General features: G+C 38.7%; 2 protein-coding genes across 7 annotated transcripts in view; both read left to right on the top strand.

The window, feature by feature from the left end:
- Nucleotides 1–113: 113 nt before the first annotated feature.
- On the top strand, nt 114–10,861 carry syncrip (synaptotagmin binding, cytoplasmic RNA interacting protein). 4 transcript variants are annotated; one of them, XR_010924556.1, is made up of 12 exons: nt 114–272; nt 935–1,094; nt 2,668–2,786; nt 2,990–3,211; nt 3,854–4,030; nt 4,289–4,424; nt 4,577–4,782; nt 5,211–5,360; nt 5,516–5,637; nt 5,749–6,287; nt 7,912–8,005; nt 9,074–10,861. XR_010924556.1 is itself a non-coding variant. In XM_067573267.1 (11 exons), the coding sequence occupies exons 1-11, from the start codon at nt 270–272 to the stop codon at nt 7,938–7,940; spliced, it is 1,863 nt and encodes a 620-aa protein (XP_067429368.1). In that variant the 5' UTR covers nt 114–269; the 3' UTR covers nt 7,941–10,861. The 4 variants fall into 4 exon arrangements, 3 of the variants coding, with proteins under 3 accessions (XP_067429368.1, XP_067429369.1, XP_067429367.1); XM_067573267.1 differs by having other exon boundaries at nt 7,912–10,861; XM_067573268.1 differs by lacking the exons at nt 7,912–8,005; nt 9,074–10,861 and adding an exon at nt 6,418–6,947.
- Nucleotides 10,862–13,422: 2,561 nt separating this feature from the next.
- The window catches only part of LOC137168937 (sorting nexin-14-like), a 32,172-nt gene continuing 20,282 nt past the window's right edge, over nt 13,423–25,312 (top strand). For all 3 annotated transcript variants that reach the window (XM_067571812.1, XM_067571813.1, XM_067571814.1), the window contains exons 1-9: nt 13,423–13,626; nt 13,806–13,959; nt 16,258–16,378; nt 16,546–16,619; nt 23,822–23,900; nt 24,096–24,139; nt 24,229–24,316; nt 24,729–24,813; nt 25,141–25,297. In XM_067571812.1, coding sequence (XP_067427913.1) covers nt 13,832–13,959; nt 16,258–16,378; nt 16,546–16,619; nt 23,822–23,900; nt 24,096–24,139; nt 24,229–24,316; nt 24,729–24,813; nt 25,141–25,297 — 776 coding nt within the window. In that variant the 5' untranslated portion in view covers nt 13,423–13,626; nt 13,806–13,831. The remainder of the gene's footprint in view (nt 13,627–13,805; nt 13,960–16,257; nt 16,379–16,545; nt 16,620–23,821; nt 23,901–24,095; nt 24,140–24,228; nt 24,317–24,728; nt 24,814–25,140; nt 25,298–25,312) is intronic.

Genomic DNA, 25,312 nt, shown 5'->3' on the forward strand with positions numbered 1-25,312 from the left:
ATCTCGTCTCGACCGTTGTTGAGGTCCCGGCCCCCAGGTTGGGAACCACTGAGTTAGCCGGATGTATGAAAACTGAGCAGCCCGTGGGAGGCAGTTTAAGAAACCCCGCACACTCAGGCCAGAAGCAGAGCTCGCGACGTTACGTTGACGCCATTTTGTTTCACCGGGAGTAAAGAAACCAACCTGAAGGCACCGGCGTGAATATTTTCCTTTATTTTAAGCACCTTCAACACGGCGGAGGAGCATCGTGCACCCGAGTTTAGATTCGCATGGTATGTACACACCGAGGTGACCGTTATGTCAGTGCAGTACGCTGTGTTTTAGTAGAGAGTTAGTGCTCGATGCACAACAATGTTGGATGGCAGCAACATAGCAGCTCGTTTAAGGTACATGGCTACCCGGCATTTTGAAAAACAGGCCCGCATTGATTGATGGCCGGTTAAACGTGCCTAATGTGCTCCAGACTTGAAAGATGAACTACCGGAGAGGATTTATTGCATAATTTATTACGTTAACGTTATTATTATACGCTTTGCTTCTCCACGCGCGCGACGAACACCATGGCCTGTAATCTGCACGAGCCGGAGACGCGAGCTAACACGAGCTAACAGAGGCGTGGTGGATATGCATGGAAACCAGCGAGCTTCAGTCCCACAGTATTATTTATTTATTTATTAAATCTAGCGACTGCCTAGCGTGGATTGTAGTCCTGTTTAATATGCGTGTCAGCCGTTACTGTCCGTTAAACGCGCCATTCAAGTGTTTCAGTTTCTTGTGTGCGTGTGTAGCATTCATTCTGCGTTACAGTCTGCAAACGGGTGTCCAGTCTTGAATGATGGCGCCAAACCGCACTCTTAATTTGTTGTCTCTAGTGTCTATTAAAAACTGCAGCGGTGTTGTTGGTAATACTCCTGACAATTTCTCATCTGCATAGATGTCTGGAGACATGGCCACAGATCATGTAAACGGGAACGGTACGGAGGAACCGATGGACACGACCGCAGCGGTGACCCACTCGGAGCACTTCCAGGCTTTACTGGAGGCTGGTTTACCGCAGAAAGTCGCCGAGAAGCTGGATGAACTTTACGTAGCAGGTAAGCAGACGTTTCGCCTCAGTTTATGTTATGCTGATGTGTTATTGCCTTTTTAAACTACTTTGAGAAAGGCACTAACTCATAGAAACACATGACCGGTCTCTCATCTTCTACCCTATCTATCTGCTTTCATTCTCATTTATTCAGATTGTTCTCTGTGGTCACATGGATTTTCTACGTAAATGCACAATGCCACAACAGTCTGTCTTTTATTCTATCCAGTATTGATTAGAGATGAAACGAGAACAATCAATCAAGTAGGCAGTTGACAAAGATCAATGGCAACTGTTTTGGTAACTGATTAATCATTTCAGTTTCATTTTTACACAAATGCTAAACACATAACCCTGTTTCTAGTTTCTTGATTTGTGAGGACTGTTTGTTGTTGTTATCATTATTATGTGATGAGAGAATGCATGTCTATTAGTCAGACAAAACAAGTTATTTCAAGATGACAACTAGGGCTTTAGGAAAATGTGCATCATTCGCAATGTTCTGGCATGTTATTGAACAGATCAAGAAAGGAAAAGAAATCAATCAACAGATAAATGGCTAATAAAAATAATGGTGACGTAGGAAATGAAATGTGCATACTATTCACTCATTATTGGTTTCTCTTGAGTATAATCAGCTAATACTTGCACATGAGGGTCTAGTTAAAAGTTGTTAAACTAATCATTCGAGCAGCAGGATGACGGAGGGTTTAGGCAGAAAAGCAACTAAAAGAGAATTCCTCTAACTGCTTATTTAGCGTGCCTTTTGTTTATTGTCATGAGCTCTACCATGACTTAATGTTCAAACCCCTCGTTTTTAGATGAAATCATGAGACAACTTTCCTTGCAGCGATCACTCTCAAAACTACCGCCTTTTTATTGCACATTAAACAATTGCTTCAGGTCTGTGACTAAGCGATAGTGTCATGCTGATAAGTATATAAACTGGATTGAATGGGTGAATGAATGGGTGTAACCATAAAGGGCTCAAGGAAGGTAGATTGAAGCCAGCTGGTACTGTGGCATAAGCAGAAACAATAGAGCAGCTGTCTGGCTGCAGCAGGTGAATTGTACTGTTTCAGAGGGAGCCAATTGGATGTTATCAAGAGCGTTAAAACGATAGTTATTTGAAATATAAGTGAATTATGGATGTGAATGTTTTACATGGTCTGGATGATGTCTTGAAATATAGTTTTTACAGCCTATCTTAAAATGTTTGAGAGGCGCTGTCCTTTTGATTATTTTGAAAGTATCAATTGTGCCAGTTGATTTCTGTTGCAAGTCTTTAGGGAGATGGATTGCATTGAAACTGGGCACTGTTTGGAGCTGTAAAAGAGTAGCATGCATAGTAATGAAACTTGGACGTAAGCAGGGCTTTGTGCCCTCAGCTGTCATTTTGCTTGGCTTCTTCCGGTACAAATCAATTATTATTAAGCCTCTGCTGTTCAACTGCTTCATAGCTGCATGAGTCACATGTCTCTTTCCCACAGTTGGCCTGCTGAGATGATTATGTCTGTCTTTTTTTTAATTTATTTTTATTTTTTAAACACCATATTGACATTAGTTTTCCTGTTCATCAGGCCTGGTAGCACATAGCGACCTAGACGAAAGGGCTATTGAAGCTTTGAAAGAATTCAATGAGGAGGGAGCCCTGCAAGTGCTCGTCCAATTCAAAGAGAGCGATCTGTCGCACGTGCAAGTAAGTTCGAAACACGCTGCCTTTTTTAGATGTAGGTTAATAATGTGAAAGACAAAGAGGTCTTTGTTAAAATGTTGTGTCGTGGTCAATCTGTATTTGCTTACTGTCACCCCCCCAAAAAGTGAGTTTTATTTGTGCTGTTGCTGTTGTTGTTAAGAGTAGATGAATATATTAGTTTGTGACACGTTTCTTCTCTCTTCCAGAACAAAAGTGCCTTTCTCTGTGGAGTTATGAAGACTTACCGGCAGAGGGAGAAACAAGGGACTAAAGTTTCAGATTCCACTAAAGGACCAGATGAGGCCAAAATCAAAGAACTCCTGGACAGAACTAACTACACACTTGATGTTACAACAGGCCAGCGAAAGTATGGCGGTCCCCCACCTGAGTCAGTGTACTCTGGTGCTCAGCCTACCGTTGGAACAGAGGTACACTTATTTACTCTCAACACAACCTGAAAAACTGTCAGTCAGGGGAAGAAACTGAGCTAGTGCGGTCTCTCACACGTCTTTCATCTGGTCATGTTGATCCCTTAGAAAAATCTCTTATCAACTCCAATTGATGGTAATGTTTTAGTCAGACTTCTTTTTTACTTACCCTGATACTCAATAAGATTTCTATGTATTGCATGATATTGGCAGACCACCAGACTTGGACGTAATCAGAAATATTTTGCGTATAAATTTAGACAGTGAAGTTACTTTGATAGGCTTGTAAAAATGTTTTACCATGAATGTGTGGCCTGCGTAAGTTTGTACATAGTTTGTTTCTCTCTGAACAGCTTCTTCCGTTAATTATCTTTTAGTGTATAGGAAAAGAGATGCTGATTCTGTATTGGTTGAAGATGTCAAATGGGGAAAACGCCTGTAGCCGTTGTGATTTCCTCTTAATTTTAAGTGGGAAAATTCACTAAGATGAAATCATTATGAATGTTGTTCTTATAGAATTACTTTTATTGTCTTGTATTGTCAGATTTTCCCTCAATTTTCCCAGATGCGTAGCACGTCTATAGGTAGTCGAGTGTGCAAACGGGTTATGTGCATCTGTAAATGTCGTTCCTTTTCTCCTAGATATTTGTTGGGAAGATTCCTCGTGACTTGTTCGAAGACGAGCTGGTTCCTCTCTTTGAGAAGGCCGGTCCTATCTGGGACCTCAGGCTAATGATGGACCCACTGAGCGGCCTGAACAGGGGTTACGCCTTCGTCACGTTCTGCACTAAAGAGGCGGCCCAGGAGGCTGTAAAACTGGTAAGTTTATCAGGAATGCATTGTGTATCGAAACAGTCTTCTCTTCGAGGAAACTGAAGTTGGAATCCAGCCCAGGACAGTAGTTTTTGTTCAGCAGCCAAGTAACTTCTGTGTGCAGAAGTTCCTTGGCTGCTCCACTGACAAAGTAGTTCGGAAAAGGATTAGAATGAGTAAATTTTTTTACCAGCATTCAGATGAAAATGTTTGTGTAGTGACATACTTCTTTATGTGCTTGACACGTCGGTTTATTTTTTACAGTGTAATAATCATGAGATTCGCCCAGGCAAGCACATCGGGGTGTGTATATCTGTCGCCAACAACAGGCTTTTCGTTGGCTCTATCCCCAAGAGTAAAACAAAGGAGCAGATTGTTGAAGAGTTTGCTAAAGTCACAGGTAAAATGTTCTTATTTTGTTTTTTATATATCTATCTTCATATAGTTTTACTTTGTAATGCACAGCTGCTGCAGTTTTGGACTCATTCTAATCTCAAGCACTGAAACGTGTTTACTTAATACTATAAAATCTTTTTTTCTGTCTACTTACAGAGGGCCTCAGCGATGTCATACTTTACCACCAACCAGACGATAAAAAGAAGAACCGAGGCTTTTGCTTCCTGGAGTATGAAGACCATAAAACAGCTGCTCAGGCCCGCCGCCGGCTAATGAGCGGCAAGGTGAAGGTTTGGGGCAACGTGGTGACAGTGGAGTGGGCTGATCCCATCGAGGACCCCGACCCAGAGGTCATGGCCAAGGTAAGTTGAGAGTTATGTGATGGAGAACAATGAAGGGACGTGATCGTTCTTGATTTGGATTTTTAGTTTTTAGACATTTTTGAGGAGCTAATTTGTTTGCTGCACTTTGGCATTTTAACATTTAATGTCATTAAAGTGTAAATGTTTGTAAGATCAATACTCATTGAAATGATACAAAATAACTTGTTTAGCCCTAATTGAAATCTTTGTATCTTGTATTGTCACTTGGTAAACTGTGTCAATTACATGAAAATCTTAAAATGTCACACAGATAAGTCTGTTTTGGCTTTTGAAGTGGAAAAATGTATTGTACCTCTGGAGAACTGGCCCTGTATTCACTCTAAAAATCAATTCTGGCACATAAAATGGGTTTGGAGGAGGAGGAGGAGGTGACACGAGGTCTGACCTTCTTTCTGCTCATTTTGCAGGTGAAGGTTTTATTTGTGCGAAACCTAGCGAACGGTGTCACCGAGGAAATCCTTGAGAAGAGTTTTAGTGAGTTTGGAAAACTGGAGCGAGTGAAGAAACTCAAAGACTACGCTTTCATTCACTTTGAAGAGAGGGACGGTGCTGTAAAGGTATTGATTTCTCTGCAGCTTTGTATATCACGTTGTCGGTGAAAACCTTTTTTTTTTTTTTTATTGTAGTGATCATGCACTCGCGTGTCTCAGCTTGAAATCGAAATACATTGCAGAACTGTTTAACAAATGTTTTGGACGGCTGTGTTTGTCAGGCATTAGAAGAAATGAATGGGAAGGAGCTGGAGGGAGAGCCGATTGAGATTGTTTTCGCCAAGCCACCAGATCAGAAAAGGAAGGAGCGCAAAGCCCAGAGACAAGCAGCCAAAACACAAATGTAAGAAATGTTTTGGCAGGTCGTCTTAATGACACAATGAATTTTTTTAATTATAGGCCAATCCGGCTCTATTCGCTCTCCTTATTCTTTGCCTTCTTCCGCTCTTATCAGGTATGATGACTATTACTACTACCCTCCCCCTCCCCACATGCCTCCTCCTGTCAGAGGCCGGGGCAGAGGTGGCAACCGGGGCGGCTATTCTTACCCCCCAGACTACTACGGCTATGAGGACTACTATGATTACTACGGCTATGACTATCACAACTACCGCGGCGGCTACGACGACCCCTATTATGGGTACGATGACTTCCAGGCCCCAGGCCGAGGGCGGGGTGGCAACAGGGGCGCAAGGGGCGGATCCTCTCCAGCCAGGGGACGTGGCGGCGCCGGGGCACCCAGAGGCAGGGCCAACTTCTCCCAGCGTGGCGGTCCCGGACCAGGCCGTGGCGGGCGGGGCGCAAGAGGAGGCGTGCAGCCGAGAGGGCGAGGAGGGGTACGTGGTGCGCGGGGTGGCCGCGGTGGAAATGTAGGAGGAAAGCGCAAAGCTGATGGGTACAACCAGCCAGATTCCAAGCGTCGCCAGACCAATAATCAGAACTGGGGCTCTCAACCCATTGCTCAGCAACCGCTCCAAGGTGGTGATCATTCTGGTAACTATTCCGGTTACAAATCTGACAACCAGGAATTTTATCAGGATTCTTTTGGGCAACAGTGGAAGTAAACCAGTAGGGCTTTGATAACAAAATACGTGTTTGTTTTTGTTTTTGTCTTTTTATTTAGAGACTTGATCTGATTGGCCCTCAATCCCATACGGTTGCCTGCATTTTTTTCCTCAAAATTGGTGACATCTGGCAAGATATCTTTTTGTACATATTTTAATAATCCGCTTGGACTCAAAGAGTAGTCACACTCCCACCTGTTTCTGGCGAACTGGTTTTATTTTTTCTTTTGTTTTTGTTTTTTTTTTAAAAGATGGTCATAAGATTTTCCATAACAAAGTTTGAAAAATTTTTTAGATGCAATTATGTGCTCGAGCTGTCTATTTGGCTATAGCTTTATGTATGTTTTTAGAAATTCTGGTTTCCATGTTTTAAGTAGCTAACAGCAACAAAGCATATGTCTCCTAAACATGTATTTAAAACAAATGAAAATACAATTTGTATTGTCACAAAGTAATGCGTGTCTTGTTATTGAAAAGAGAAAAAAAAGGACCATCGTAGTCCTATTTTTTGGCTTTACATTTTGGCTTGTATTCTTTGCTGTTTGTCTGCTTTAATAAACATACACGCACACGTGTACAAAACTTCAAATTGTGTTGCAAATTCATGTTTCGGCAAATTCTCTCTTCAAATTGCCTTCAAATTTTAAGGCTCCTTGTGGAAGAAAATGGATTAAAAGGTTTGCCAATGTTGGCCACATGCTACTACAGTGTCACCTTGCATGCCATCAAATTCCAAATCACCTACTTCTATAGTTGGCATCTTTCAAGTGCTCTGTATGTGTAGTGACATACTTCATCCTTATGAGTTCCTCTCATGTCCAAAAACATAAATGTTTCACAAATTGGTGTCCTAAATTCACTGTCGATGCAGCAAAAAAAAAAAAAGAGTAAGCCCCGCCCCCTACAAGTCTGTCATTTAAAGTCCCTTTTGTTACTGGTGGGGGGAGTAAAAGCACAATTTGATTTATTAATTTTCAAAGTCAAGCTTTTCCTTGTCCCAGAAGGATCTACCTAGCTGTTGAAGGCCTGGATACTAATCTTGCATGTTTATCTAGAGGTTTGATATTGTGCTGTTGTGGGAGATAACTGCCATGCATGACTCGCTTGTAGTGTTTTGTTTTTTTTTTCGGTTTTTTTTGTTCAGTTTTGCTTTTATAGATGTTATGGCTGCTTTTAACCCCCACCCTTGCCCTCCCCCCCCTCCTTCCTCTCCTCTTCTGCCCGTCTTGAGCGTGTCCACGTTTTTTCACCTGCCGCACCTCAAATGAAACTTTTTCGTTTTTTTAGGATTCCCCCAACCAGGCCCCCCCCGACTCTGTGCTTGTCGTCGTCTTTTAAGGCATTGACATGTGCATGTTCAATCCGAGGGCGTGCAAGTCTGTGAGAATGCTTTGTCTCTTAATGTATGCAAATTCATGTTTTACCTGTTCTTCTGCAGTGACTGGGGTTTGTGCGTGAGGGACACAGAACAGTAGAGATATGTGTGTGTGTGTGTAGATGTAATACGATCCTGTTTTCCATTCTCTAATTGCTTCCTTTTGTTACCTGACTAGCAGGGAAAAGGGGTCGAGGCCGGTCCTGACGTGTCGCTATGAAGACTGACCAGCGTTTGGCGTCTCACACTGCAGGCTGCCAGTGGATGGAATGGTAAGGTCAACTGACTCAGTGGTCCAATGGTATTCCAGCCTTTTGAGGAGCAGATCTCCTGAAACTGCCATGTTCGAAGATAATCAGAACAGCAAAACTTGAGCTTGCTTTTATTTTTATTTTTTTTGTTGTTTTCTTCTTCTTCTTTTTTTTTGACATTTAAATTATAAGCCCCTCCCCCCCCTTCACCCCCCACCCCAGATTATGCCATTTGAGACTTGCTGAGTAAGAGTTCATGGTGGACATCTTTCTGGAAAAGTCTTTGCACTTTTTTTTTAAAGTTTGGAGTGGTTTAGTGTAACTTGAGTTCTTAAACCGCGTCTTTACGACGGACTAGACGTGATAATCGATGATTATCACATATAGAGTTGAGGTGTGATACCTGGCGTTTAAAGTCGGGCGTTCCAGGAAAATGGTTCTCTACGAACTAATGCCACCAAGGGTTCGTTAACTACCTCAGTTTCGAGGACTCGCCTGCTCTGTCCCGTTTTGTACTTGAGGAAACTGAGGCAGGGTTCGACCCCCTTCCTACCCCCCCCACCCTCCACCCCCCCCAACCTCAGAGATATGCACAGGCAACAACAACAACAACAACAACAACAACAACAGAGCACTTGCTGACTTTTTAGTTCTCAGTTGAGACTTGACGTAGGCCGCAGCTACTGTAGACATGTTAGCTGGACCTCCTGAAATGAGGCTGAACAAGCCTCGCTGTCTTTCTAAATGAACTGAGTGATGATGTAGTTGACGGACTGTACATTAGTTGAGGAAATTGTTTTATAATTGTTATTTTTTTTCTTTGTGAAATCTTAAATGCCTGGAAACGGCGCCCTCTACAGAGGAGCCAAGGTCATTCTTTGTCTTCCATGATGGGGGGTAACTTGTCTTAATGTTGTTGTTTTTGTTTTTTATTTTATTTGTACCCATCCATGTAAGGATGTTTTCTAAGTGATGTCTCAGGCTGGCTATCTGCTCTGCACAAACATCTCCTTTTTTTTTTTTTGTGCGTAAACGAGAATGACCGCTGACATCCAGTGAAGATGCCTTTTTTTTTTTTTTTTTATGTAGACTCAGATCAGATCTGGAAGAGTAAAGATGAATTCATCTCCAGGTCCTGAGAAGTTGAAGTTAATTAAACACGGCATGGAAACAGTTTGCATCGCAAAAGCATGGTTATACATTTTCACATTATGTCATTGTAGTTGGATTATCATGCCATATACAGTATGTGGTTGTGACACTTTTTTTTTTTTTTTTAAATAGAGTAAACTGGTGTAAATTCATGTCTTTTCACTATCAGTGTACACATTAGACTGGAAATCAACATGTTAAGAAGGAGTAAATCCATCCTAAAACATTTGAACTTTGGGGAAAGTCATAGGCTTTTATGGGCACATTTTGTTTTATTGGGTGTATAATTTACCTACATGGGGCTATACAATGTATGTGCAGAAAACTAAAAGAAAAAAATCACAACTTTACCCAAGATTGACTTTCCCTTTGTGCTTTTTTTTTTTGGAAATAAAAAATCTAATTTTAAAAAATCACCTCGTATGTAAAACAAAAAAAAAAAAAACAGAAAACGTAAAGGAAAAGGCTGCTGTTTTATTGTTTTTATTATTGTCCACAAATACCATGAAAAGAGCAAAACCAACAATGTATGTGTCCGTTTTGACTTTTAAGAATTGGCATCAAAACTTTTACAAAATTCTTCACAGATCTACTGTAGGTAACAAAACACAAACTCATGTAAATACTAATCAATATGTTACATCTATACTGTCCTCACAAGAGTGTCGGCAGTAAAACCGTGGTCGCACCGTGTTATTTGAACCGTGAACGGTGCTGAAATTACATAATGTAATAAACCTCCCAGAAATTTTAATGCATGAATTCCAATACTGTTTTAATTCCACAGCTTTAGCCTATTTGACCCTAACAGATTTATTTTTAATAGGTCATAGTTGAACAGAAATGTTTATTTATTTATTTTTAAGGCAACAACACACTGAACAGTTACAAATAAACAAGGCTTGTGTTTCCATTGACCCTCCAATGATGAATCCTTAAAGAATTGCCCATAATTGAACCTAATTTGACCCCTGATTTACAGCATATGTGTGTGTGTATGTGGCTAACTGACATGTTTTTAATAGTTTTTGGACGCCACAGACGAATAAGATATATCAATAATAATATTTGTTAGTAGATAAATACATTGTTGGTTTGGGTCTTTTCATGGGAATTACAGGAATTATGGTGTGTTTTTTTTTTTTTTTTTTTTTTTTTAGAGCCTGTTGGAAGGCATTTTGGGAATTGTAGGAACTCACAGAACACAAATTAAGTTAAAAGTGAGTGCACCAAAAAATTGTAAATCACAACACTTTTATCACAGTAACTTTTGGAATGCATTTAACATCACAGGTTTTTGTGTTTTTCTTTTGTTTTGTGTGTTTTTTTTTTTTTTTTTTAATTGGTGCTACTGTACCTGAGGCTGGATTTCTCCTGACATTTTTAAACATCAGTAGTGTGTTTAGGAGTCTCGCCTTTTTTTTTTGTGACATTTGCCACCACAAAACAAGATGTTTTGAATCAGACACATGTCTAGCTTTCTTGTTTCTTGTTCTTTCTCTTTTTATCCACTTTGTGAAAAAGAGCCAGATTATTATTTTTTTTCTTTTTAGTATTGACTCTGTTGGATTACCAATTTTTAAGGGTCAAGAATGTTTTTTTTGTTTGTTTTTTTGTTTTGTTTTTTTTGCTAACAAGTGTGTTTGCATTCTTGCAAATGAATTGTTTTATACTGTACAGTGAGGTGAGTTAAACCTATTTTTCTAATAAAGTTATTGACTTTGACCATGGCTGTGTGTTTTTATTTTGTCACCAGTGTCATTTCTTGTAAATATGTGTAATTTGGATCATGGACTTAACGTGCCGCAGTACAGATGGACATAGAAAATGTTTACTTGTGCACTTTTCTAATATTTAGTGCCATTTCTTAATCAGTATATGGTAATAAAAGTGATTTTCTTAACTGCATACACCCAGTGTCAAATGAGATCAAAGTAGCCTAACTTGCATGAAACATCTAGGGCTGTAACGATAATTTTCATTATTGATTAATGTGGTGATTTATCTTCTCGATTAATCGACAAGTCATTTGTCTTTAAAATGTTAGAAAATAGAGAAAAATGCACATTATGATTTCGTAGAATTTAAGGTGACATCTTTATGTTTTCAGTGGTGGAAGAACTATTCAGATCCTTCAGTAAAAGTACCAATACAGAAATGTAAAAATACTTTATTACAAGTAAAAGTCCTGCATGACAAATCCTATTTAAGTAAAAGTACATAAGTATTATGAGCTTGATGTAGTTAAAGTATTGCAGTAAAAGTAGTGGTTTGGTCCCTCTGACTGATATATTATTATATATGACATCATTAGATTATTAATAGTGAAGCATCAGTGTTAGAGCAGCATGTTACTGTTGTAGCTGCTGGAGGTGGAGCTAGTTTCAACTACTTTATATACAGTTTGCTAGTTTAGTCCAGTGGTTCCCAACCTAGGGGTCAGGCCCCTCCAAAGGGTCAGCAGATAAATCTGAGGGGTCGTGAGATGATTAATGGGAGAGGAAAGAAGAAAAAACAAAGTTCTGATACACAAATCTGTTTTCAGTTTTTGGAATTTTTCTCTAATCTTTGATTTTTGCTGAAATATTGGATCATTTGAACATTTATTGAAATGAAAGCATGTGAGAAGTTTAGAGGGAAAAATCACTATTTGGTGGAGCTGTTAACAACTCATAGACATGTGAAATGTGACCCCGACTACACACTGCTTTTTGTCAGACGTCAAAAGCCAAAAAGGTTGGAAACCACTGGTTTCATCTTTAACAATGTGTTGTATTTTAAAAGCTTGTTATATTATCCATTGTGTCAAATCTTCATCTGAAAAGTAACTAAAGCTGTCAAATAAATGTAGTGGAGTAGAAAGTACAATATTTCCCTCTGAAATGTAGTGGAGTGGAAGAATAAAGTAGCATCAAATGGAAATACTCAAGTAAAGTACAAATACCTCAAAATTGTTCTTAAGTACAATACTTGAGTAAATGTACTTAGTTACTTTCCACCACTGGTCTTGTTTTATTCGACCAACAGTCCAAAATCGAAGATACTCAGTTTACTATCATTTAACAATCACTTATAAGCATAAAAATAGCATAAAAAATGACTAAAATGATTATTTGTTTATCAAAATAGTTGCAGATTTTAAAAATTCTAATCGTTGCAGCTCTAGAAATATCTAATTTCAGTATAAATTCAGCATTAGTAAGAAGTGGCCATCCTTATAGTATGAATTATTATTTACATGCTCCAGTGGTGGAAATAACATCTAAATATGTCAGTGGTGAAGGTCATTTATCTAGTCTTTAATTAAGAACTGTCCCTTTAACGGGAAGCGAAACCCGCTCACACTGCTCACACACACACGTCTACAAACCACTAAACAAACGAATAAATAAAACATTAAGCTTTAATATTTTTTCAGAGTAAACAGACCACTTCAATGGATATTTTACACGAACTCAACTCCAAACTGACGCGCCGAAAAATGTACAAAAACAGGGGATCGTCCCAACGGAAGTGGCGTAGTTTGGATTCGGGGTTGCCATGTCTGCTGACTTTAACCCGCTTTTGATGTCAAACATTCTCTGGTTTCATCTTCTAACAATGTGAGCTGCTTTGCTGCTTTTCTTTGTCTTTAATTATAATTAACTGAACAATATTTGAACAATTTGTGTTTGGGCTCTGGGAAATTTGGATACTTACTTTTCACTATTTCCTGACAGACTAAGCAATTAATTGAGAAAATAATCCACAGATCAATCAAAAATAAATAAAATAAAAATAAAATGAAAATAATCATCTCCTCATGAAATGTAAGAACATTCTTGAGTTTTAAGTTTTTTATACATATATATCATATTTTAAGTTTTAAAAAAATACAGTATCTTTTTAAAATGCCCATAATAAAAGCAAATGAAACTGAATATCTTTTGGTTGTGGTCTGTCAGGGCAAACAAGACATTTTAAATTGCATCTTGGGCTCTGAGGAACCGTGATTGACATTTTTCACCATTTTCTGACATGTTATGGACCAAACAACTAATCGATCAATTGATAAAATAATCAACACATTAATGCAGATAATGAAAATAATCGTTAGTTGCAGCCCTAAAGGAGAGTTCATTCATCTTCCCCATTCAGAATAACTGGTGGGCATGACTTTATTTGATTAATGTATTATTGCATGCCATATAATCCCATTAAATTAGATTTGAAGAAGAAAAAATATCTGTTTTGTGGCTTTTTAAAAACAAAATGTGCGATTACTTCTTTAACAGATCTGGCAACCTGCGGGTCGGATTAAAAAAAACCATCGATCTGTCAGGGAAGTCTGTCGGGACTTTAAAAACGGGAAAACATGAAGTAAAAAACTTTGGAAATGTAAAGAAAGTAACCAGAATTTTGAAGGGCAGGTCTGGCTCTCAGACGAAGATTATACTTGTGGATAAAATGCCTTTAATTATATGAAGAAGCGCTTTTATAGTGTTGTCGCTGTAAGTAGAAACGTTAACGGCTGCTTTCAAAAACTAGCTAAAGCGACTCGGGCTAGCTGTGTTGCAAAGTCATTTTTAAACGGTTAACTTCGGTATTGTGTGGTGTCATTCGTTAAAACTAAGCTAAACATTCATATATTCATTTATTTAACTTGTCATGGGATTTTTTCGTTGTCAAGTTCCTGTCAACAGGTCCGCTGGGAGGATGGCAGGCGTTTTAGAGAATTTGAAGCGGGGACTGAAGATTGACGTCCTTAGAGAAGCTGGACGTCAATATCCAGTCTTCTGCTTCCTGCTGCTGTCTATGATCTCGATGACTGTGCTGCTCAACAGGTAAAAAAAACAACATAAGGTGTATTTTACTATTACTCCCAGAGCTACGGGGAGTCAGATTAACCGTTGAACACTGTCGGTCATGTGATGTCTGGACGAGTCTGACCTGCTACTGTTTTACCTTATCTGAGCAGAGCTGTTTATCTGTTTCAGCTGAGTGGTGGAACAAGTATTCAGATCCTTTACTTAAGTAAAAATACCAATACAGCAATGTAAAGATACTTCATAACAAGTAAAAGTCCTGTATGAAGTGTCCTATTTAAGTAAAAGTACATGTATTATGAGCTTGATGTAGGTTAAGTATTGCAGTAAAAGTAGTGGTTTGGTCCCTCTGACTGATATATTATTATATATGACATCATTAGATTATTGATACTGAAGTCAAGTCAATTTATTTATAGACCACATTTAAAAACAACAAACCAAAGTGCTTTACAGAGACTGAGAAAGACAATCAAATGAAAACACTGCCATAGTTATAAGGATCAAGTGGGGAAATAATAAAAGTGTAGCATATAATAAGGAAATAATGGGATTTAAATCCTATAAAACACAACAGCATTGCATTGAGAGCAGATGATTAATATAGAGAAAATAGATAAACAAAATAAAACAGAGTGTAACCATCCATGTCTTTGTGATGACTATTAATAGCCTGAAGAAAACAGTTGTTGTTTCACAGTTTAAGACCAACAATGGAAAATGCCCGATCACCTCTGGATTTTAACTGGGAGCGTGGAATGATGAGCAGTGATTGGTCAGCAGATCCGAGGGGTCTGGTGGTAGAATAGGGGGCGAGGAGTTCAGAAAGATAGTCTGATGCCAGTCTGTGCAGAGCTTTGTACGTGAAGCATCAGTGTTAGAGCAGCATGTTACTGTTGTAGCTGCTGGAGGTGGAGCTAGTTTCAACGACTTTATATACAGTTAGCTAGTTTAGTCAAGTGGTTCCCAACCTAGGGGTCAGGCCCCTCCAAAGGGTCACCAGATAAATCTTAGGGGTCGTGAGATGATAAAACTCTAATCTATTATTTTTGGTGGAATATTGGATCGTTTGAACATGTATTGAAATGAAACTATGTGAGAAGTTTGGAGGGAAAAATAAGGAATAATTAAGGAATAGGGCAGTGCGTAATGTGTGTGTGTGTGTGTAGCGAGTGTGTGCTTGAGCGATCGTGAGCTGCCGAAAAGTGACATGAATGTGAGCGGAGCAGAGGAAAATGTTAGAAGTAAGCTGTCAATCTGGCAGGAAATGTACAGTACAGGCTACAGTGTGTCATTTGTACGCTACCCATCTGCACACAGCTCTTTAAACTTAATTAACAGTGAAGATGTAAGTTAATTCCAGTATTGAATCTAGAGCAGCAACTAACGATTATTTCATTAACGTTTAACCTGTTGATTATTTTCTGGATTAATCGATAATTGTTTGGTCTATAAATTATAATATTATGGTGAAAAATGTTGGTCACTGTTTCCCAAATCCCCAAGATGACGTCCTCAAATATCTTGTTTTGTCCCGACCAACAGTCCACAACCCAAAGATTCAGCTCACTGTTATAGAAGACTAAAGAAACCAGAAAATATTCACATTTAAGAAGCTGGAGTCAGTGAATTTGGAAATTTTCTTCTTAAAAAAATGACTCAAAACGATTGATTATTATCAGAATGATTGGTGATTAATTTTCTGTCGATTGTTGCATCTCTAAAGGTTTTGTGGATAAACTGATGAGTGTTAGGAAATTAATTTTCCAATATTATGATAATCGAATATTTGTTCTAGTCACTTTTAAGGTAAAATGCCAAACATTTGCTGGTTGCTGCTCCTCAAATGAGAGGATTTGAAGCTTTTATGTGTCATACATGATAGTAAACTTAATATCTGTGAATGTTGGAGTGTTGATTGGACAGAACAAGACATTTGAAGACATCATTTTGGACACAAATGAATCATAGCAGGCATTTTTCACTCAGGTTTTATAGACAAAGTGATTAATACCTATTTTTCTAACTTATCAAGTTTAAATATTTGAATACAAAAGCACTTAAAAGTGAACTCTTCTGAGTATTTTTCACTCTTTCTGTCCAGTGTTTTGGACACTTAACTTTCATACACAGCAAACTATGCATGTCTTGACAAAAGTGTTTATCTTTAAAAGAGATGTATGGCTCTCCAATATTGCAGTAAATTGCAGTACATATGTAGTGAACACAAGGAGGAGCTCCAGATTAATTTGAGCAATGATTTCAGTTCATTTACATGAGTTGAGTTTTAATGCTGTAATAATAATGTCCCTCCAGGTATATCCACATCCTGATGATCTTCTGGTCTTTCCTGGCGGGTGTCATCACCTTCTATTGCAATCTTGGACCTGAGTCTCTTCTCCCTAATATCTTTTTCACCATAAAGCCAAGGAACAAAGTGAGTCAGACATCTGACACATGTAGTAGAGGAGTGTAGGAGGCCTATTTGCATGTTTTATAGCTTAGTTTCATCTATATGTGACTCATAATGTGGAGGAGCGTGGTTTCAATACCTGCTTATGATTTATAGTCTGCCATTCTGTTTTTTTTTCCCCCCTCCAACAGCGGCAGGAGCAGGAGCTGTTTCCTCTGGGCAACAGCTGTGCTGTGTGTGGGAAGGTCAAATGCAAACGCCACCGGTACGTTGACAACATCTCTAAACATTTAATGTGTTACTTAGAGAACAGGGAGTTATACTGTATAACAAATGCATGTAATTGTTGTTCCATTTTCATGTTGTTTTTCATCTATTCCAACTCGTGGGAGTTTTTATTTCACAGTGCTTTATAACTTAAGGAAACATGTCTTACTCATTTTATTGGCATTTTAAAAGAGGTATATTTGTATGTTACTATTTATGAAGTAGATCAGGCAGATGTGGTTAGACCATTGCTTTGTATTGTTGTTTTTACTTATTTCCTCATCAAAATATCCTTGGTTACCAAACTAAAGCTGAAATAATTAGTTGATGAATTGACAGATGATCAACAGAAAAATAATGAGCAACTATTTTCATAACTGATCAATTGATTTAAGGAATTTTTCATCGCAAAATGACAAATTTCCACTGAGAATTTGCTGTTTTCTTTGTCTTGTTTGATAACAAACTGAATATCGTAGTGTTCTGGACAGATGGAAAAGAAAAAAAAGCAATTTGATAACATCATCGTCAGGCTTCAGGAAATAGTTGGCATTTCTCACTATTTTCTGTTATTTTATGACACTGATCAATCATGAAGATAATGGGCAGAATTTTAGTTGCAGCTCTAAAACAAATACGATTAAACTCTGTTTTCATTCGGCTGATTTTGAACTTTTGTGAAGACAAGTTACATTTGTGCCAGCTAGTGCAGATTGTTGAGCAGCACTACATCTGACAGACACTTTTATCCACCAGTCACCCCATCAGTGTACACTCAGCTACATCAATTTCTCTGTGCACATTTCATGCATGATTTGGACACAATCTCTCTCCCCCTGTTTATCCTCACAAAATCGAATTTAAAGTCTCACTGCCTGAGAGAGAAAATAGTGAGAGGGAGAGAGAGGCGAGCGTAAAAAGTGAATGTCTTCAAACATTACGCAAGTTACAATATGAATGACTAACTATAACCGACTGCCTGAGCGTTGTTGAAAGTTTTATCTGTATTTATTGTCACTAACCACAGTAAAACACACACTGCGTATTATGTTTCGTTTCTGTTTAGTTTGGCTTTTATTCTCGCTTCTCACTTCCTCACTATTGTTTCACTTATCTTCTGAAGTACCGAGGTTTTCGAAAATAAGAAAAGTAAGAAATGATGAAAAACAGACCATGTGAAGTTGTTACGGTTTCTGTTTCACTTCACTTCTAGAGCTGCAACGATTAGTTGACTAATCAGTTAGCTGATCGATAGAAAATTAATCACAAACTATTACTACTTGAGAATCGGTTCATCGTTTTGAGTAATTTTTTAAGAAAAAATACCGAAATTCTCCGGTTCCATCTTCTTAAATGTGAATATTTTCTGGTTTCTTTAGTCTTCTATGACACTAAACTGAATATCTTTGGGTTGTGGACTGTTGTTCAGGAAAAAAGGCATTTGAGGACGTTATCTTGGGCTTTGGGAAACATTTTCTGACATTTATAGACCAGACAACTAATCGATTAATTGAGAAAATAATCAACAGATAAATTGATACTAAAAATAATCGTTAGTTACAACCCTAGTCTCTTCTCTCTCGCTCCTTCACTATTTTCTCTCAGGTAGTGTAGTTTTTAATTGTACTTTGGGTTTATTTTATAAATGTAGAGATATATCACACCTGAACCAAAACATGCTGATTTCTGCACAGAGTTGTGAACTTACAAATGGACTACTTCCTGCAATGGGAGACCCCCTGTCTTACTACCTTCCCAGAGTGCATTGATGGTTTGAAAAGGGATATTTCACCTGTAAGGTGTACCATAGATTCTGAGGAGCTGTCCCAAATGGGAGTGGGACATTACAGACAAGGGCTGCAACTAATATATTTTCATTATTGATTCATCTGGCTATTATTTTCTTGATTAAGCTGTTGTGGAAATTGTCTGAAAACACTAAACACACAAATGAAATAATGCACAAAACACTGCTGTGTTGAAGGTTAAAAATTATTATTGTACAATAAGGAGACAGAACACACACACACAAATGTTGGCATCAGTTTGTCCCAGTGAACAAATAGAAAACCTAATTTATTATAGTATCTGAAGGAACAGAGAAGTGATCTGTGATTGGTCAACGTATATTATCTTTAATAAGTTCGACCTATTGGCATAAGGCCATGAGATGTTACATGACCTGATCACGCATTTACCTCATGCATGTTACATATATGGAGTTTAACCTCCTCAAAACATTGGAAACCAGGGAGCCCCAAACCAAACATAGCTTTTGACATGTTTTTCTGAGCTAAAGTCCAGCACACTACCTTTTTTGGACACAAGATAGCTCCCTAAGACCCCTCAAAGAATAAACAAAGGTCTCTCTCTATGGAGCACAGTATGGTTTAAAGGCAGAGTGGAATCGATGATAAAACAACACACCTAGGTATTTCACTTATTCTGCTTTTACAAATCAATGAATTGTTTTGTCTATAAACCATCAGAAATCAGTGTGAAATTAAAGTTGCAAGCAGCGTTGATCGGCAGCCGTGGTATTGATATTGGAGGTCTGTTGACAAGGCTCTGAACTTTTAGGATTATCAAACACTGTGTAAATGGGCAAAATATTATTTCTGATGTGCAGTATGTGTTGCTGGATATGACTTATTAGAAATTGTGTATACATTTGATGAACTATGTTTAGGCCTCACTTCCTGTTGCATGTAGGCAATACAACATAAGTGAATTATTATTGCAGCGATACATTTACCAGAGGGCAGCTGACATGGATATACATTTTCATGAATATTGGACATTGCATGCGGGTGATAACTATCACTTCCTGTGTCCACCATGTAGCACTAGAGAACACCTACTAATTATACGGCATTTTGCTCTACATCATGTGTAGACCACACCATGTAAATTTCATGTAAATTGGATAATGTTTGTCACATAAGGCTGACTTACTGTTGTCAGTAGGTGGCGCTATGACTATGACTATGACTCAATATTGACATGTAGATGTGTTCAGGCTTGGACGGGAGTTATAACAACTTCCTGTTTAATGCCCAGAACATATTTTGCGCAAAATTGACTGGCACGCCACGACAAGGGTGTTCCATGAAAACTAAAAAGCTTTGCAATGTAGCATCACAAAGGTCTTTAGAGCGGATCTTAAATCTTTAGGAAGAGTTTGTTAAAGTACAGTACCTGTCAATGGCTTCACTTTGCAAAAAAAAAAAAAAAAATTGCAAAGTTGATTCAAAATAGCTGATTTCCTGTTGGCCTTAAGGTATGGCTTCAAGAGGCTCTTTGTAAGTCTGGATATGATACATTTGCCTACCAAATTTGGTACATCTAGGTGAAACCTAAATGTGGGGGATTCAATTTTGAAATTACACAGGGGGCGTTATTGAGCCATTTTGCCACACCCATGTCAAAGACCCATAAAACATATAAATGTTCACCACTTCTGACGCATGTGCAAAGTTTCAAAAGTTGTGATTAATTTGGACAAAAAACAGTAATTCCTTGCATTCCTTCGCACTACTCGGTGCTCAGGCCTTAATAAATAATGGTGTGATGGAAAAATAAAGCCCTGAAAGACTGACCATCTGTGAGGTGAATCATCCTGAACTTCTGTGAATCCAAAAAACTTAATCAAAAACTAATAAATATGTCATCATTGAATAAGGAATAAAAAGGTCCTCAGCCACTATACTGTATATGCAGACACTGAGGACAGTCATAAGGTGACCGCAAGGTGAAGTCAGTGACTTTCAGCAAGCTGTTTCTCACCCTTTAACCTTCCTGCGCCTTTTTAACCACAACCAGTGTGACATTCTATCTCAGCAGCTGCAGATGGACAGAAATAGAAAACAAATGAGGTTTGAAAGTGAGCGTGGGAATGAACTCTCGTCTCTCTCATGGTGTTCCGATTGTAAGATTGACTGAGTCTGAGATTTTATAGTAATCTGAAGAGGCCCTTTCACCCTGTCATTACAAAACATTTTTTCCTTTAATTTTTAAATGTTAAATCTCTGTTGAGCTGTTCTCGAGTTCTGGGAAAAAGTTGTGTATTCATGTACCACTTATTCAGGTGGAATTACACAAGTTAAAGCTACTGAATAGTGGAATATTCAATTAGTCAAGGACAGGCAAACATGTAAATTTGATCTTTACTAACTGATGCAGGCAGTAGGAGGACAACTGCTTGTTCTTTAATACTCCTCCTTTAATACCAACTCTGTGTATTTTCATTTTTTATCAGTTGGTAAGTGCACCAAAAATATTTTTGATCTATAATCTCTTTGGTAATAAAAAAATAGCGCTGTTACCTTTTAAGATGTTGTAAATTTCAACTGAATTCACACTGGAAACCTCACTTGGTGGTGTGAAGCCTCAGAGCTGCTTAACTGTAGACTCTAACCCAGCCTTTCTCGTTGAATTAATGGTAATTTTTTTATAATTTAATATTATATGTCTCATTGAAATTACCTTCCCATGACTGTAGTAGGAGAAGTAAGATCAATGGATGCAACATCCTGGCAGTCTGAAAAATTGAAAAGAAAGATTTGTACTTAATAAGATTATACAAATCAAAGATAAAGTAAGTCTTCACTTAGTGGAAAATGACAAGGTGAAGAAATCTTCAAACAAACACAGTATTAATGTTTATAAAGATTATTGCTTTGCTTCCTCTGTTTCTCTCCGAGTCTCTCAGAGCTTTGCAGAGCGTGTTGTATAGTGTGACTTCCTGAAATAAGAGCTTGTTTGAGAAGAACTAGTCCTGCGCAGATCACTGGCAATTACGTGACAATACATGCATGTTGGAAATCTAATGTGCATGCATTGTCACGTATTCAGTTTTCAGTTCAGAGTGAGGCGCCACAGCTTCTCTCCACCAACCACAAAACAAATAAAAAATAGTAACACATTGGTCTCAGCCTGGCTAGACTGTGGCAAAAAAAAGGGAAGTCACACAGGCATTCAATAGTACGAAAGTAAATTTATTTAACACTTCAAACAACTTGTAAGGAATTTTAGACATGAACTGAATTTCCTTCCAAAGAAAAAAAAAAAAGTGTTACTTCCCTCCTTGGTCTCTCTAACAAGGCTACTGTGCAGCAAATTTAAGAGTTTACAGGGAAAACCAGAGGAGGAAAGTGGGGACCAGTGAGTTGGAAACAAGAAAAGGCAAAAAACAAAATGGTTAAGTCTAAACAAAGTTCTCTCGGTACACCAGCGCACAACTTGGAACGTGACCCTCAAACACAAAAGGCTCTACCTTAACCAGTAGTAGGCACGTTAGACTAGAGCAAAACGGTGATGCTCAGACTTACGGTCATACCAGCACTTTTTCTCACCAGGCTTACAGGTTTTCCTAGATGTTCATATTGTACCAGCTCTGCTTGTGGTCTGTAAACCGGAAGGAGCTGTAGACAACTCAGAACAAGGTTGCAAACAAGCAAGCTGGTCTGAAAAAGGAGGTGGAAGAACAATTGCCCAGACACGACTACCAGCCAGACCATTCCCCAGAATGACAGCTATACTGTCAATCGGCAGCGCGGGGCACACACCCATCTGAACCTCACCCTTCACTTACTCACAGACCACCATTAACTTATGCAGTGAAACTGAAAACACTTGCAGACCCATACCACGAACCAAAACAGAAGCACTGGTATTAGTTTCCTTAGAGAACAGCAGAACTGAGCCCAAAACAATTGAATCTAAGTAACCAGTGTCCCTCAAGATCTTCACTGGCACCTTCACAGAACTCTCTGAAGGTAATCTGAAATCTTAGCCTGGCTACCTGCATTAGCATTTACCAGGCCACATGACTAAGCAGAACCTGGCACAGTTTGAATAGATGCTGCTAGCGTGGTAGGTTTAACACGCACATCACCGAAACGCTTAATCTTAGCTCTTATGGCGGGACATTCAGCTTTCCAGTGTCCCCTTTCCTTACAATAATTACACGTCAGCATCAGACTTTCCTCCTTAAACCCGTTCTGACCCACCAGCCCTGTCCTCCAACCACTTACTCAGTCACACCTTAACCCAGTCCCCAGCATCACAGGCACGGGACTCAGAATCAAGCTTATGCGTCAGGACATGCTCGTCCACAAGAGCAGCGGCCTCAGCAGCAGTTTTGACTTTACATTTATTAATACAGGTCGCAACATTACTAGACAGAGAATTTTAGAACTGCTCCAAAACCATCGCATTAAAACGAGTTACTATTTCCCTGGCAAATCCATATGTGTCTGGTTACTTGACCTTTCCCATAATCTAAATTTCTGCCTGCAGGCTTCTGGCACCAGCTCATATGCTTTTAACACAGCAGCTTTGACTGCAGTGTAACTCTGGCTGTTACTCACAGGAAGGGAAGTGTAAGCTTCTTGAGCCTTACCAGTTAAGACGCATCGCAATAGCAATGTACGCACAGAGTTAGACCACCCTCTACTGTCAGCTACATGTTCAAACAGCGAGAAGAAGTTGTCAGGATCTCCTTCACAAAACCTTGGCACCAGACGCAAATTACCAGCCACATCAAAATTTGGTGGAGACTCTGGAGACACAGAGAGATCATTAGAACCTGAGCCCAGTCAATACAGATCCCTTCAAAAACAATAGGTTCCTGGCACTTTCCTCACACCTAATTAAATCTTGATTTCCTAGAGCCCAAGGTGACGTCAAAAAAAGTCTGGATTTTGGGCTGTTGGTCGATTAAAACAAAACAATCAATTTACTATCAAAGAAACAAACAGAAAAACAGCAAATTCTCACATTTAAGAACCTGCAGCCATCAGATTTTTGGAATTTTCTGGTCAAAAAAATGACTTGAGTAATAAATAGATGATCAAAACAGCTCTATTATAGACACATATCACACCTAACATCACTAGCTTCTGACCCAGCCATAACCCTCAAAGACAAGGAAAAACATAAGCATACAGTATGAGCTGCAAATAAGGAAAAGACAGTTACAATCCAACAATGGGATTATGTTAAATCCAATCTCACCATTTAAGCAAAATATGACGATGACAAGATTCCTGATAAATGTACAGCATGTACAGCTGTCACCAAGTGAATTTTCATACTTGTGCTGTTTATGATCGCTGTTTTTTTTTTCAATTGTGGTGAGCTGAGAAGCATTTGGGAAGTCTGTGCTGATATTATGCACAAATCTTTGACTCTTTTCAGGCCAACGCTGCTCCTCGAAAACTATCAGCCATGGTTGGACCTGAAGGTTAACTCAAAAGTAGATGCTTCAGTAGCAGAGGTACCTGTAACTGTGTACACACAATCTATTTATCTTCTGACATGTACTTACAGTTAAAATTAGGTAATCATCTGTTTCTGTATAATCTTAATTTAACTGTAAATGTATATAAATATCATCAATTAAGTCATAAATTATGTTTACAGGCTGACTTATTTCTGATGTATTCTGTCTGTTGCTGTCCCTGATCTGTAGGTGTTTGAGTTAGTTCTGGAGAACTTTGTGTACCCCTGGTACAGGTGAGGATGAATCCAAACGTGTTGTATTATCTTAAGAAAGCTAATGCTTACAGACAGACTTGTTTTGAACTTCCTCCTCTGGATTTCAGGGACATCACAGATGACGATTCATGTGTGGATGAACTCAGGATGACCTTTCGCTTCTTTGCATCAGTGCTCGTCCGCCGAGCTCAGAAGGTGACGCTTAGACACTCCTCAGTCGAAAGAGAAACTTTACCTCAAAGTTTAGCTTGTTGCTCACTTATAAAAGATTTTACTTTCCTGCAGCAATCCTGTTTTTTATGCTTCTCAGTGTCCGATTTACATAGAGGATCAAAAGTTAAATGCAGGTTGTTGCATCACTAGAAGTCAGGACTTCTCGTGCCGCTATATATTGCTGAATTATACTTGATTATTCATCTGTGTCTCCTGCAGATGTAGAAGAAGCAGATAGCTAAAGCAGATTGTAGAGATTCAGACATTCAGTGCCAGTTTCATGCGAAAAAATACATTTGGCCATGATCTTACAGACACGTGCCAAAATTGTATGCTTTATTTTTGTGTCTTTTATCCCCCAAAATGAGCTGTGTTTATTGTTTCTTTTCGGCAGGTTGATATCCCCGCTGTGTTTGCAGACAATGTGATGAAAGCTACAATGAAGCACATTGAGATTATTGCAAAAGCTCGAGGAAAAGGTGAGTAGCAATTAGCAGAACACATCCTAATATTCTGTAAATCACTGGCTTTACATCGTAATGATGTATTTATTGTATATTTATTTTATTTTTAATGTCAAACTTTACTGTTAGCAATTCAGCAAGCAAACACATTTCTTAATTTCTCAGTTAATCTGCCAATTATTTTCTTTATTAATCAATTAATGATTTGTCTATAAAACAAAGTATTAATTGATTATCAAAATAGTTTAGATCAATTTGATTTTGATTGACTGGGATCCTGCATCATGGTTTTAGCTACACATTAATGTCCTCTGTGTTCTGATGTTTTATGTGTGTTTTTAGTGAAGAATGTGGAGGGTCTACAGCAGGCAGCTCTGGACGAATACGGTGCCGACCTTCACATCGCTCTACGCAGCCGCAAAGACGAGCTGCTCTACCTGAGGAAGCTGACTGAGATGCTATTTTCTTTCGTCATGCCTCCCAAAGCAACAGACTGCAGGTAGGCAGACACAAA

Source organism: Thunnus thynnus, chromosome 18, assembly GCF_963924715.1.
Source record: "Thunnus thynnus chromosome 18, fThuThy2.1, whole genome shotgun sequence".
Taxonomy (NCBI): Eukaryota; Metazoa; Chordata; class Actinopteri; order Scombriformes; family Scombridae; genus Thunnus; species Thunnus thynnus.